At 48.2% G+C, this 15,185-nt stretch overlaps 1 protein-coding gene across 1 annotated transcript in view; it reads left to right on the forward strand.

Annotated features, from left to right (window-relative positions):
* The window catches only part of GRIK5 (glutamate ionotropic receptor kainate type subunit 5), an 89,754-nt gene that overhangs the window by 47,179 nt on the left and 27,390 nt on the right, over positions 1 to 15,185 (forward strand). The window contains exons 9-15 of the mRNA XM_056847513.1: positions 331 to 483; positions 1,571 to 1,675; positions 2,383 to 2,490; positions 4,060 to 4,263; positions 8,316 to 8,429; positions 10,610 to 10,719; positions 11,900 to 12,073. Coding sequence (XP_056703491.1) covers positions 331 to 483; positions 1,571 to 1,675; positions 2,383 to 2,490; positions 4,060 to 4,263; positions 8,316 to 8,429; positions 10,610 to 10,719; positions 11,900 to 12,073 — 968 coding nt within the window. The remainder of the gene's footprint in view (positions 1 to 330; positions 484 to 1,570; positions 1,676 to 2,382; positions 2,491 to 4,059; positions 4,264 to 8,315; positions 8,430 to 10,609; positions 10,720 to 11,899; positions 12,074 to 15,185) is intronic.

Consider the following 15,185-nt stretch of genomic DNA (forward strand, 5'->3'; position numbering starts at 1 on the left):
ACTAAAAGGAGTAGTTTTTAGCCACAGAACAGGCAATTTCAATTCCGCTCCTGCGAGGGGCGGTCATTCCGCCATCTTGACCAACCGGAAGTCTAGAAGCCACGGTAATGTATCAGAGAAGCTGAGAATAAACCTCCCTAGATGCTATTCTAGTCAGTTTTATAGAATGTTTTAGTATATGGCTGATTCTGTCCCACTTAGGTGACATATGGATGGCTGTAGGGATGCAAACTGCCGTAACGCTGGGGTAGAGGGCCTGAATTAGAACCATTAAGCAGCCCCTGGAACTGCCTGATAATTAACTCTGGCTGAATTATTTGCCCTCTCCAGTTGTCTGCGGCGCTGATGTTCGATGCGGTGCACGTCGTAGTGAGTGCCGTGCGGGAGCTGAACCGCAGCCAGGAGATCGGGGTCAAACCCTTGGCCTGCACTTCGGCTAACATCTGGCAACATGGAACCAGTCTCATGAACTACTTGCGCATGGTGAGAGGCGGCCTTTGCGTGCAAAGAGGAAGCGCCATTTCCTGTGGCACGCAGACGATTCATGCAAGATGGGCAATGGACCAACCCAGACTAAAAACAAAAATCTTCAACCTGTTAGATTTGATCCAAAGATGATGCTGAGTTTGGCCTGGATTTGCGCTAAAGGCATACTGTACTAGCCCCATGAGAGACTTCATTTCTATTTCTACCCTGCTTTTCTCTCCTAGAGTGTCCTGATATGTCCTGATATGACTCTTGTGGTACTCCTATTGAGGAACAGAGTCTGAAAATTCAGAAAGTAGCAGATTAGTAAGAGTGTTTTCTACTGGGCTAAAGCGAGTGTTGTGTAGCGGTTACTGTGTTATGCTAGTATCTGGAAGACCCAGGTTCTAATCCCCCACTCTGCCATGGGAGTTCGCCAGATAACCTTAGACTAGTCACTCTCATCCAAACTTACCTCACAGGGTTGTTATTGTGGGAATAAAAAGGAGGAGGGGTAAACAATGTTGTACCACAAGAGTCATACCAGGACTGTCAAGCTTCTAAAACCAGCCTGCTAAATATCTTTCTGCACCCTTTCCACCAATAATGCACAGGCTCTTTGCCTAGGCTCTTTATGCTGACAGGCTATCTTTGAGCAGGTAGCATGTTCGCAAACATTCCATAACATCTCTGCAACCCAGCCAATGCATGGTGAGCAGAGCTCCTTTCACTTGGCATCTTCTATGACATCATAACGACTCAGCCAATGTCCAAGGAGGGATTGCGGGCAACTGCTAGCTTGTGTTTATCTCTGGGGGTTGTCCTTTTTAACATACCTATAGTGTTGAGTATGTTGTATCTTTAGTGGCTTGTTCATATGTCCACTGCCAGTCTGGGGATTCTCATAAATGGATGTGGACAGAATCCCCAAGTGTACAAAGCAGGTGATAGTGGATGCAAATCTAGCAGATGCAGAGATCTTGTCCTGGTTGTTCCATGTTGATCGCAATCTTCAGCCTAGCACACCTGACTATCTCTCATTCTCTTTTCCTCTCTCTCTTTCCCCCCTCCAACCCCCCATCTCTGCCTCCCCATCCCTGGCCAGGTAGAGTATGATGGGCTGACGGGGCGCGTTGAGTTCAACAGCAAGGGTCAGAGAACCAATTATACCTTGCGAATCCTGGAAAAGGCACGTCATGGTCACCGGGAGGTAAGAATGGGGCTGTGCTTATCCTGAGCCCCCCACCCCACCCCTGAACCCAGATGCTGATCCAGGAAAACCCAAATTGTGCAATTAAGGGGAGGGGAAGTGATATCTTGGTCCTTACATTGCCTATCAACTCTGATTTTGTAATATCACCTCGTATTTTGCAGGAAAGCATATATAGTGGAAACAAATAATATCAGATTCCCAGACGAGGGCCTTGCATTACAAAATCTGGTGTTTCTCTTTGACACCCCACCCCCATATTCATGCACAAGTCCTCCATAAAGTTGAGAATGTGGAACGGTCTGTTTTTAGCAAAACCAGAGTTTGTGGGCCAGGGAAATTAAACCCTGTCCCTCTCACCCTCCTGATTTCACCACGTTCCTTCGCTTTCAGCACTTCCAACCTGGCTTTGATATCAGAAGTGAATCAGGCTCGGAGAAAAACAATCTGAAAGCCAATAGAAGCAGCAGCAGTTGGAGGAGCTGGGTTTAAGCCTTCCTCACCTGCCTTTGCTTTGTCTTTCTTTAGAACAGTAGACCCATTTCTTGTATTAGATGGGAAGGGGGTGGGCACATGGAGCGCCCCTACCATTAAAGATCATACTAGTGGGCCTGGCCTCTGATGTCCTGGATCTGAGCCTTCCACCGCTGCATACACAACAGGGTAAGTCCATCGGGACTTTCTGCCCTCCTCTTCCTTCTCTACAGATTGGGGTGTGGTACTCCAACAGGACTCTTGCAATGAATGCTACAACGTTGGACATCAACATCTCGGAGAGCCTTGTCAACAAGACTCTGATAGTCACCACCATCTTGGTAAGTATATTCCTTCTCTCTAGGCTTTGCATGGGTTTGGGGGTCCTGGGAAATCTCTCTGCCAGAGTTTTAGCACTTGTGGCTTTTGGGGAGGGGTTTGTGCTTTGATGGCATTAGCCTGTATATTTAATGCTTTAATGGTTTCCAGTGCTTATGGTTTTAATGGCTTTGGTTTCCAGTGCTTGTGGTTTTAATAACTTTGGCTTTAAATGTGTGTGTGTGCTGTTTTATGTATTGTGAGCCATCTTGAACAGGTCTCTGGAGAGGTGGCATACACGTTTTCTGAATAAATAAATAAATTATCCCTTGAAGAAAAACAGAACTTTTATTTATTTTCAGTTATAGTCCACCTTTCTCACAACCCGTGCAAGCCCTTCTCTAAAGCAGGTCGGGCGTAGCTGTTGATCTACCAAGCTGAATGCAACTCAGGCCCCACATACTGGGACTGTACTTCATATTAACCCCTCTGTTTTTGCCAGAAACAGGCACCCCAGAACCAGGAGGGGTCCTGAGTCTCTGGGATATTCTGATCTGCAGTTGGCTTGGTGGCTTGTAAGTTGTGCTGGCCTGTATTAGAGCTTCAACAAGAGAGATATGGGAGAAAAATATTTTTTGAACAGGGTGGTCAGAGTGGGCAGAGGGAAATGGGTTAGCTCCTCTCATGGCACCAGAATTCATGGTCAGTGAGATAAAGTGATTTTGCTCAGAAGTGGCCAAAGTACACTTTGTACAATTTATGAGTTTACAGAATTCACTGCCATAAGATAGGGAGATAGCTGAGATTTTTTTTAAAAAAAGAACTGGATTAGACAAGCGGAGGAAAGTTCTGTCATAAGCAGAATGGAACTGCCATGGGCTGAGCAGTATACCTTTGAATACCAGATGCTGTGGACAGAAGAATGTGTCGTGCACTGTTTGTGAGCTCTCAGAGACATTGGAAAGAAATATTGGATTAAACTAATCTTGGTCTAAGTGAGCAGATATTCCCACTGTTCTTAGGGTTAGTTCTGTCACAGAACAAAGACTTGGATTATTGAAAAGATACCAGGCCTTGATGGCATTTGCATCTGACTTTCTTCCTTTTTCTAGAACATGGGTCCCCAACATGGTGTCCATGGGTGGGGCACCTTTCTTGGTGCCCACCAAGTGTTTTTAGAAAGTGAGTGGGGCCAAGTGGGGAATCTTGCTTAGCAGGGCTTCTGATTGGCCCCTAAAGATCTGAAAAACTATGCAAACTAAAATAACATTGTTTCTGTGGCAGCTGCCACCACAGTGTTTTCTTTTATTCTCTCTTACCTCTCTTTCCTACTGTATCCTTTAATTATCCCACTTTTCCCCTGTGCCTGAGCTTCCTCTGTGTATGTGGCCTCGCCTCCTGTGGCAGCCATTTTGTGGTTGGCTCCACCTCCTCTGGCAGCCGTTTTGTAGTTGCACCCACTGTCCTGTGTCAGGATTCCAAAGGTGCCCCCAGGCTCAAAAAGGCTAAGGATCCCTGCTCCAGAACCTACACCCCTAGGAGAGCACAATGCTATGCACTGTATTTCCATGCGGACCCCTTGTTTCTTACAGGAGAACCCGTATGTGATGCGCCGTGCAAACTACCAGGAGCTCTCTGGCACAGAGCAGTACGAGGGTTTCTGTGTGGACATGCTGCACGAACTCGCCGACATCCTTAAATTCCGCTTCCAGATTAAGCTGGTGGAGGATGGGCTCTACGGGGCGCCTGAGCCCAACGGATCTTGGACTGGCATGGTGGGGGAGCTCATCAATCGGGTACGGCTGTTGGGGAAACTCCTGCGGGGCTTCCTGTTCTCCCTGAGCAAAACTCCGTAACACAGGGTGTACGGACGTCAAAAGCAGATGAGATGGTGGAAGATGCACAGTCAGATCTCCGGTGCCTCGTACCTTCATAATGTTTTATTTTATTGTTTGATTTATAGTCTGCTTTTCTCACTGGGATTCAAGGCGAGTTACAGAATATAAAACCGTGCAATCAGGCAGAATAGGATAACCAGTGAACAATGCACTAATTACCAAATTAGAGAACAATGTAAACCACAATCTCTCTAAGGCAAGTGGAGTCCCCAGTTCAGATCAGGGCGATGCAGAGGGCATTTAATTCTTTTGTTAGCACTATTTTCCTGACTTCAAATGGCTCTATGTAGTTGTTGTTTGCTCTGTCTGAGGAGGCCTACAGGTTACCTGTGAAGAGGCTGTATATTTGCCAATGGGGCAAATGTGACTTCTTTATGGACTTCCTTGAAGTCAAAAAACCAGCAAAGCCCTTCATGATCTGGGTAACACATATTTGAGGGACTGTCTCCTTCCAGATGTCCCTGCACATCAGGCAGCCATTTACTGGCTATCCCACCACTTAGGGTGGGCCATCTGGCATTGATCAAAGACCAGGCCTTTTCCATCGTGGCTCCAGCGCTGTGGAAGGGGCTCCCTGAAGAGGTGAGAGGGGCCCTGCGGACTCTCTCCTGCTCCATCATGGCCTTCTTGCACTCCTCTGTTACCTCAGCCTCAGAAAGGGTGAAAAGGGTTTGAGCCTGTCTTCCTCAATGTCTTTCCAAACCCCCAGAGGCCTCAGCCATGTCCCGGCTATATGGCTCCACTCTCCTCCTTGGCTGGACTCGAGGTCTCCCTTTTATGCATCCCTTCCTTCCTTAAATCCTCCCCTGTTATTCTGCCCCAGCCAATTCCCCCCCCCCATCCCCTTATTTCTCCCATCTTCTGTCCTTCCCTTCCTAGCCCCTCACCTCTGCCTCTCAGTCTGGCTCGTCCCCACCACTCTTCTGCACCCCCCTTGATTCTCCCAAGCTCCCCTGCCTGAGAGGGCTCACCTTGCCCCGCAGTGCCCCTCTCAATCTCTTCTGGGTTCAAGGTTCAAGTGTATTGCATAGAACCAAAGGCCATTAGAAAAATTAGGCTAAAAACACTATAAATTCATATAACAATCTTTGATAACATTTACATTTTAGTACCAAATTAAAACTCAAGGGGAAGAAAAAAGGGAAAAAAGTTTCTCTAAACCACTGAAACTTACCAAAATATGGAACATAAAACATTCAAAGTAATCTAAAATTTAACTAACAAAACCCACAACCGCTTATGACTTGAAATTGTAGCTTTTAACTCTTGTCTCAATAGAGCTCACTTTTGTGAATGGAGAATCTCACATCTTACCATGTCAACCACTTATAGATGGGATATGCAGTTCAGTTCTGATTGCTAAGAATACTTTGGGTCAGCCTAGCCCAAATTTTCTTTGCTTCTAGAGCAAAGAGGGCAACTTTACTGCCAGCTCACAACATCACCAGTTGGAACCTCCCCGTTGCCACGAGAGCCACGGGCTGCTCCAACACCCCCCTGTCCCCGCAGCTCAGCCTGGGGCCTGGAGCTTGTTCCGGCTCCCACCTCTCTTCCTCTCTGTCTCTGGCCCCACCTCCCTGCCTGGGAGCTCCTGCTGCTCCAGGCCCCACAACACTGGCTCGTCCATTCCGGGCATCGGTGGTGTCAAGTGTGCAGTGCCAATGCCTCCCCCCCGCCCCAGTTTTTGAGTGTTTGGTTCAGACTCCTGCAGCATTTCCAGGAGAGCAGAGTCTGTTGCATCTGGGGCTGCCACGCAGGGCAAGTCTGGGACCGGGGGTGTCGCTGGACAGGCCCCCCTCCTTGGGGATCTTCAGGAAGTGCTGCAAGGCCTCCCTCTTTACCAGGGGGTTTAAGGGGGTTTGAATGACAGGTATCTTTTAAGGGGGAGGGGGGAGAGATTTGGGGGTTTGCTATTTTTGTTTGTTTGTTTTTAACAGAAAATATTTTAACTATTATTGTGAGCCACCTTGAACCATGAGGAAAGGCAGGATATAAATGGTTTAATAAATAATAAAGGAGTGAGGATTTAGACACACCAACTCTGTTTCCAGTACAAATTGGAGTGTCTTACAGCTGTTGTTTACAGAGGAAAAATACACTGGAGATCTGACCTTCCAACATCTTGTCTGGTTTTACTCTGAATTTAATTATGTGTCTTGGGTACACTTTCTCCAGAACTAGGATATTCCTTATGTTTGGTATTCTGGGATGAACTTCCTTCATCTTTTCAAGTTGGTGGGAGAGAGAGCATATATAGAATGTCTTCCCTTTTCTGATGAGTCAACACAGCCACACGAGATGCTTGTTGGATTCCGGGTTTCTTTGAAGGCTTAGATAATTGTGCCTTTTAAAAAAACAAATTAAGCCTAAACCTGACACTTGTTTGTGGAAAGAATAAAGGAACAGTTAGGGTTGCTAGCCTCCAGGTAGGGCCCGGAGGTCTCCTGGAATTACAGTTGATCTCCAGACTATAGAGATTAGTTGCCCTGGAGGAAATGGCTGCTTTGAAGGTCAGACTCTATGGTATCAGACTCTATGGCTCAGGTTCCTCCCCTCCCCAAACCCTGCCCCCCTCCCCAAGTTCCAGCCCAGAGCTGGCAACCTTAGGAGCAGTAGAGTCTGTGGAAACCTTAACATTTTGGGAGGGAGAGTCCAAGAGGGCACCTTTTTACTCAGAGTCCACAAGCTTTTTTAGCAAGGGATCGAAAACTATAAAAAAACATAACGGGCAGTAGGGAGAATATCCAACTATTGTGGCTGAGAATTTTCCAACCATAAAATGACACCAAGTTCTCTGCTTTTCAGTTGAGTGTTTCAGTCCTCCAGGCTACTGGGGGGCAGCAGAGAAACAAAATTATGTTTGTGTTGCTCTTTCACTGCATTTAATTTATACATTAAATGTGGAAGAATTACAGGGATTTCTAACCTCTGTAAAATCAATGTATAAATTAAATCGTTAGAGTGCATAAGGGAGCAAGTCGCTCTCTACATAAGAGCATAAGAAAAGCCCTGCTGGATCAGACCAAGGCCCATCAAGTCCAGCAGTCTGTTCACACAGTGGCCCAACCAGGTGCCTCTAGGAAGCCCACAAGCAAGATGGCTGCAGCAGCATTGTCCTGCCTGTGTTCTACAGCACCCAAGATAATAGGCATGCTCCTCTGATCCTGGAGAGAATAGGTATGCATCATGACTAGTACCCATTTTGACTAGTAGCCATGGATAGCCCTATCCTCCATGAACATGTCCACTCCCCTCTTAAAGCCTTCCAACTTGGCAGCCGTCACCACATCCTGGGGCAGGGAGTTCCACAATTTAACTATGGGGGTTACCGCACTTTGTATTCCCAGCAATGTATTAAGAGTTTGAAAATGTTGTAAAAAACATCGCTTTAAAAGGATTTTTGGATACCATGGCTTATAAATGGTTGGAAGACGTCTTCACAGCTAAAGGGGCCAAACAAAGTGCGAACAGTATTTTTTATAACGTTTTCAAACTCTTAATACATCTCTGGGAATACAAGTGCGGTAACAGCCTACGTGTTGTGTGAAGAAATACTTCCTTTTATCTGTTTTGAATCTCTCATCCTCTGTATAATGTTAGGAGAGAGCTGCATCCACAGAAGTGTCTGGATATGTGAAGTGTGGTGGCTTCCTCACCTCAAGCACCTGCTTGGCTTTTCATGGCCCACGGCTACACGTTTAACCAAAGCTCCATTGCAGTTTACAAGCGTCATCCCCTCATCCCCCGTCTACTAAAAACTCAGCTTCTCTCAGTTTGTCAATGATCTATTGTTGACATTTTCACCCTGAGCAGTTAAGAGTGGCTGGTGGTGGGGCGTGGCTTTGTCATTCCCGTTCCCAACCAGAAGAGGGAGATCTAGGGAGTGATACCAGCTGGGACAATACCGTTCTCTGAGTGGCAACTAGGGATCCCTGTGCTTTACTCTACAGAAAGCCGATCTGGCGGTGGCCGCCTTCACCATCACAGCCGAGCGGGAGAAGGTCATCGACTTCTCCAAGCCCTTCATGACCCTGGGGATCAGCATCCTGTACCGTGTACACATGGTACGTGCACCGCGTCTGGCAAAATTTGGGATGGAGACAGGACCGAGAGATTAGACAAGGGCAGGTGGACACAACTAAGGACAGAACTGTGTGGTAATGTCTCATTTCGCGCAGCCCAGATAATAGATGATCTCATTCTTGATCCCAGTATTGGACATAAGAATTTGATTTTTTTTAACATCCAAAGCAGCACATTCTTGTTAAAGCAGTGCCTAATAAAGGAGCTCTGATAGCGCAGTCTGCCCTGAACTGGATCTCATCAGGTCTGGGAAGCTAAGCAGGGTCAGCCATGGTTAGTACTTGGAGGGGAGACCACCAAGGAAGTCCAGGGTCACTATGCAGAAGCAGGCAATGGCAAACCACCTGTTTGTATCTTCCCTGACCTGGATGGCCCGGGCTAGCCTGATTTCATCAGATCTGGGAAGCTAAGCAGGATTGGCCCTGGTTAGTATTTAGACAGGAGACCACCAAGGAAGTCCAGGGTTACTTACACAAAGGCAGGCAATGGCAAACCACCTCTGAACATCTCTTGCCTTGAAAATCCTGTGTGTGTGTGCCGTTAAGTCACAACTGACTTATGGTGACTTCATAGGGTTTTCAAGGCAGGAGATGTTCAGAGGTGGTTTTGTCATTGCCTTCCTTCATGTGGGCTGAGAGAGTTCTGAGAGAACTGTGACTGGCCAAGGTCACCAAGCAGGCTAGAGTGGCAGCACTTTCCACCACCACCAATAGCCCAAGCTAGCCCATACTCATCAGAGCTGCAAAGTTAAGCAGGGTCGACCACAGCCAGTAAGTGGATGGGAGACCACCAAGGAAGACAGGGTCTGCCATGCAGAAGCAAACCACCTCTGCTCATCTGTAGCCTTGAAAGCCCCATGAGGTGCAACATCATTGGGTCGCCATGAATTGGTTGCAACTCAGTGGCATGCTTAGAGAGCCAGCGGGGTGTAGAGGTTAAGAACGGTGGTTTGGAGTGGCGGACTCTGCTCTGGAGAACTGGGTTTGATTCCCCACTCCTCCACATGAGCGGCGGAGGCTAATCTGGTGAACTGGATTTGTTTCCCCACTCCTCCACATGAAGCCAGCTGGGTGACCTTGGGCAAGTCACAGCTCTCTCAACCCCTTTGTCATTTCTCAGCCCCTCACAGGGTGTCTGTTGTGGGGAGGGGAAGGGAAGCTGATTGTAAGCTGGCTTGATTCTTCCTTAAGTGGTAGAGAAAGTCAGCATATAAAAACCAACTCTTCTTCTTCTCCTCCTTTAACAAAGGAAATCACTGGTTACCTTTAACAAAGGCAAATTCCTGTAGGGAGATAGCTGGGAACAATTGAGCCATGGATCGTGGCTTGCAAGGGGTTAACAAATCCTATCCCTACCCCTTGGCGATCCCAGAAAGTCAGCAAGAAAAGGGAGGTTGATCAGAGACTTTTGCCTCCTGCTGTCCATGGTACTGAGATTGCTTTCCGCTTGATGGGGGAAGAGCGGTGCAGGTCTACTGTAAGCAATGTGTGTGTAAAGTGCCTTCAAGTCGCAGCAGACTTATGGCGACCCCTTTTGGGGTTTTCATGGCAAGAGACTAACAGAGGTGGTTTGCCAGCGCCTTCCTCTGCACAGCAACCCTGGACTTCCTTGGTGGTCTCCCATCCAAATACTAACCAGGGCTGACCCTGCTTTGCTTCCGAGATCTGACGAGATCAGGCTAGCCTGGGCCATCCAGGTCAGGGCACTGTAAGCAATAGCAGGCTTATTATCTCTGGTATGCAGAGGAAGTTGGAGTGTGGACTTTTCCCTTAAGCATTCAGTCGTTTATGGAAGGCCCACCAGTTGAGTGTGGAGAGGATGCCCAGGAACACCTGGAACGTTCTGCTGGTTCAAGATGACAACGCAGTCTATAAAGAGGATGGCATGAAGAGGCGTTCTGTGGGTGTGGTGCCCTAGGCATTTGCACATGGATCTGGTCAATCTGCCTTAAGGGACCCTCCAGTTAAAGGAACGCCAGCTCTGCTTCCTGACTGGCATATTTTTATCAGAGCACACTTCGGCTGTTTGTTAACCCTAGCAAAATGCTGCCCATTTCCGATGTGGGAAGAGGACACTGTGTTTAGACTGTGCTAAGCTGGGAAAGTGACCCAGAAGAAGCTTCCGTATAGCTCCCCATCTATTGTCATGCTTTTCTTTGCAGGGACGCAAACCAGGGTATTTCTCCTTTCTGGATCCCTTCTCCCCAGCTGTCTGGCTTTTCATGCTCCTGGCATATCTTGCTGTCAGCTGTGTCCTCTTCCTAGCTGCCCGGTAAGTTATCCCTGTTTCCCAGAATCTGGAGTTGCTATCTTGTGATGCATCCCCTATAGTCGGGTGGCCAATTTTCTGTATTCCCAGTGGTCACTCTGTCCTTCTTGCCATACTTTGGGTATGCTTTGTCATGCAAATGGACTCCATAATAAAATTGCTGCCCACCTAGTAGCAGGTACTTCAGAATTGCAGACCACGTGTGCTCAGGCATCGTGTATATACACACTAATAGGTACATTCACATATTTTTGTAAGTGAGATGTGCGAAGTCCAGAACAGAAAGGCTACATAATTAATAAACTACTGCGATTTCTTAAAGCATTTCTCCTTTTCCTTTATGAGTGACACTGTAGATGAACTTTTTTACCTTATCCCAATTTGGCAGGACAGCCTAAAAGCCAAATAATTCTGGCCAGGTGCTAATATACCATCTGTGGTATATTGGTTAGGATCTTTGTGATGGTACCCTTCACACTATTCACATGTTGCTCTTGCAGCAGGTAGTGGTAAATGCCAGGGTTGTTCAAACACTAAGCCCCTAAGCCAGGCGTGTCAATCATATGGCCCCGGGGGCCGGATCAGGCCCCTTGAGAGCTGTTATCCTGCCTGCAAACCAGCCAAGGCAGGCCACACACGCACACACACACCCTGGCTCTTGATCTGGTCTGGCGAGGCCTGGCTCAGCCTGACCCAGTGACATTAATGTCATATCTGGCTCTCATAACAAATGAGTTCAACACCCCTGCCCCTAAGCATTTCTTCTCTGCTCTGATCAAGCTGATTGCAATGTGCGTTGTCACATCCCGAGTTCCTTCTCTGCAACACCCCTCCTACCTTCTGACTGGGATAGAGGTACTCAGGGATCTCTGTTCCGACTCGTATCTGGCAAAGGGAGCTCTAACTCTCGAAAGCTTTTATACCCTGAAAATCTCGTTGGTCTCCAAGGTGCCCCTTGCTGTTCTACTGCAGACCAACACGGGCAAACCCTCTGAAACTATCTCTAAGCCCTGTGATGGTCATTTGCAACTATCAGTATTTAGGATTAAATCTTTTAAAAAGTTAAAAGTTTTCCATGGTATTTTGTAAGGAAAGATGGGAATTATTAGTTCAGCATGGAGAATTCCCTTGCAGCCCGAATGTGTTTCCTGCGAATTAAGTCTTATGTCCTTTATTTCTGCAGGCTGAGCCCCTACGAATGGTACAACCCCCACCCCTGCCTCCGGGAACGTCACAATGTCCTGGAAAACCAGTACACGCTGGGCAACAGCCTCTGGTTCCCTGTCGGGGGCTTCATGCAGCAGGGGTCAGAGATCATGCCCCGGGCTCTCTCCACCCGCTGTGTCAGTGGGGTCTGGTGAGTCACAATGGTCTGAGCCCCTAACAGAATTGGGAAGGGGGCTTGGAGAAGGAGGGACTGGGGCTCGGAAGGTATCCCCCCAGCTAAAGACTGTGGTTGAATGTGGGGAGGGGCTGTGGCTGTTTTTGGTTGCCCCAGAAGGTCAGACCAGAACTAGCAGGTTGAAATTAAATCAAAAGAGTTTCCGATTAAACATTAGGAAGAATTTCCTGACAGTTAAGAGCGGTTCCTCAGTGGAACAGGCTTCCTCGCGAGGTGGTGGGCTCTCCTTCTTTGGAGGTTTTTAAGCAAAGGCTAGATGGTCATCTGTCAGCAATGCTGTTTCTGTGAACTTAGACAGATCATGAGATGGAGGGCAGGATGGGTTGTGTCAGGTCTTGGTTCTTGTGGCCCTTTCTTACATGCCCCAAAGTGGTCAGGAAGCCATTTTCCACCAGATGAGATTGGCCAGCGATCCTGGAGGGTTTCCCCCCATCTTCTGGGCATGGAATAGGAGTCACTGGTAGTGTGTGTGTGGGGGGAGCTAGTTGTGAATTTCTTGCTTTGTGCAGGGGGTTGGACTAGATGACCCTGGTTGTCCCTTCCAACTCTATGATTCTGTGATTCTATGACTCAGTGGTAGAGTATCTGCTTGGCATGCAGAAGATCCTAGGTTCAATCCCCAGCATCTCTAGTAAAAAGAATCAGGTAGGAGGTGATGGGAAAGACCTCTACTTAAGACCCTGGAGAGCTGCTGCCAGTTGGAGTATACAATACTGCCCTTGATAGATTGATTCGGTATAAGGCAGCTTCATGTGTCTGGAAAAGTCTGGAAAAGTTCTGGACACGTGATGAAAAACTTGCTAGTGTCTAGATATTTTGAAAAAAAAATTCCACACTTGGAAATTTGATTGGTATAGCGGATCCCTATAATTCAGTGCTGCAATCTAGGAAGCTGCCTTATGCCATAGATCCAGCTAGCTCAGAAGTGTCAGCTGTGCCTGGCTGTTGGTCTCAGGCAGAGAAAGGCCTTTCCCAACATCTTCTACGAGAGATCCTTTAACTGGAGATGTCAGGGATTGAGCCTGGGATCTTCTGTAGGGCTGTCGATTTGGTTCAGCCCGAACCGAAAAACAGCCGAATTTCCCCTGATTTGGCGTCCGTGATTCGGGACGAACCGAACTAAAAAATGGCGGGAAAACGGGGGAGCCGAATTCAGCGAGTTCAGGAGTTCACAAATAATTCGGCAAATTCGGGGCGCAGCAGCATAACCATCAGTAAGCAGCATTCTCCCCCGGCCAATCGATGGCCAAGCTGGGTCTTCTTCTGGCCAATCAGTCAGGATTGAGTACTGGAGGAATCAGCTGCTGTGCGGCCCGGCCGGGGAGAGAAAGAAAGAGAAATCCTCGGGGGGGGGGGTGCGTGTTCACATTCGCTCCTTTCCGTGGCTGCAGGGGGTGCATTTTGGGGGGTAGAGACCCCAAACTTTCAGCAGAGCTTCAGACGAACCTTCTTAAGAGACCCCCCAAGTTTTGTAAACATTGGGTCAGGGGGTCCTGAGATATGGGCTCCACCCCTTTTCCCTCCCCCCTTTTCCATTTCCGTGGCTGCAGGGGGCACTTTTTGGGGGTGCAGCCCCCAAACTTTCAGCATAGCTTCAGACAAGCCTTCTTAAGAGACCCCCCAAGTTTTGTAAAGATGAGTTCAGTGGGGGCAGAAATTGGGCTCCCCCTTTTCTCTTTCAGTGGCTGCAGGGGATGCATTTTTGGGGGTGCAGCCCCCAAGCATTCAGCATAGCTTCAGACGAGCCTTCTTAAGAGACCCCCCCCAAGTTTTGTAAACATTGGGTCAGGGGGTCCCGAGATATGGGCTTTCCCCTTTTCCCTATTGGGATGAATGGATCACCCGATCCTGTATGCATCTCCAGAGCGGCAAATCCAAGGCAAAACCTCCCGTGCTTAAATAGAATCGTATTGGATTACCCATTCCTCCCAGCCCCTCCTGATAGAACAGAAGACAGCCACAGTAAGACCCCTTTGGGGGCTTTAATCTATAATTTTTCTCCTGTGTGTGTGTGTGTGGGGAAGCAGAGTGTGTGTGTGTGTGGGGAGGGAGCAGTTTCTGTGGGGGGGGAAGTCAAAGGGGGCTCTCGCCTGTTCTGCCTGGGGTGTGTGTGCCCCCTCGAGTCTCTATTTTGATGCTTGCTCAAAACTGGTTTTCAAATGGTGACTTAAAGAATGCATTTGCCTGGTCTCGACTCGAGTCCGATGCAAAAGGGGAAATTCCACCCCCTCCTGCTCATTATTCATAGCTAGCTGCCTCTGTCCCTTTCCATGGTTTGCAAACTCCCAGGTGTCAGGTGTTGCTTTGCATGGTTGCAAACGTGTTGCTTTGCATGGTTGTGTTGCTTTGCAGTTGTGTGCTTTGCAGTTGTGTTGCTTTGCAAACTTCTTCGCACCTGCCCTGCCCTTGCTTCCCGCAGCTCAGCTGTTTGTCGGGGCTGGGAGCTTTGTGCGTAGGTGGCAAGCTCTGCTCAGAGATGCACATTAAGCGTGGAGGGGACCCCTTTCGGGGCCCATACCTTAGCCCCCCCTGACCCAATCTTTACAAAACTTGGGGGGTCTTGCAAGAAGGGTCCTTTGAAGCTCCACTGAAAGTTTGGGACCTCTACCCCCAAAAATGCCCCCCCCGGAGCTGCGGAAAGGCGCGGTTGTGTTTTTAATGGCTTTATTCAGCCAAATTGCGCCGAATTGCACGGACCCGAAGCGAGGGAGTTCGGACTTCGGCATATCCCAATTCCAGATGGGCCGAATTCGGCCGAATCCGAACTATACCGATTTTTTTTTTCAACAGCCCTATGCGTGCAAGGCAGATTCTCTGCCCCTGAGCCACTGGGCAGTTCTGTATTGTCTACTTGGACTGGCAGCAACTCTCTGAGTTTTCAGTTAGAGAAAGGCCTTTCCCAACACTTGTTTCTTGAGATTCTTTAACTGGAGATGCTGAGGATTGAACCAGCAGCCTCCTGCATGCCTGGCTAATTAAGTAACGCTTCCTCCTTGGGGGCAAATTTTAATTTACACAGACACGTTTTCATCAGTGGGACTGTGAATGGCAGGCACATTTGCTTGCC

The sequence above is a fragment of the Euleptes europaea genome, chromosome 3 (genome assembly GCF_029931775.1).
Source record: "Euleptes europaea isolate rEulEur1 chromosome 3, rEulEur1.hap1, whole genome shotgun sequence".
In the NCBI taxonomy this organism is placed as follows: domain Eukaryota; kingdom Metazoa; phylum Chordata; class Lepidosauria; order Squamata; family Sphaerodactylidae; genus Euleptes; species Euleptes europaea.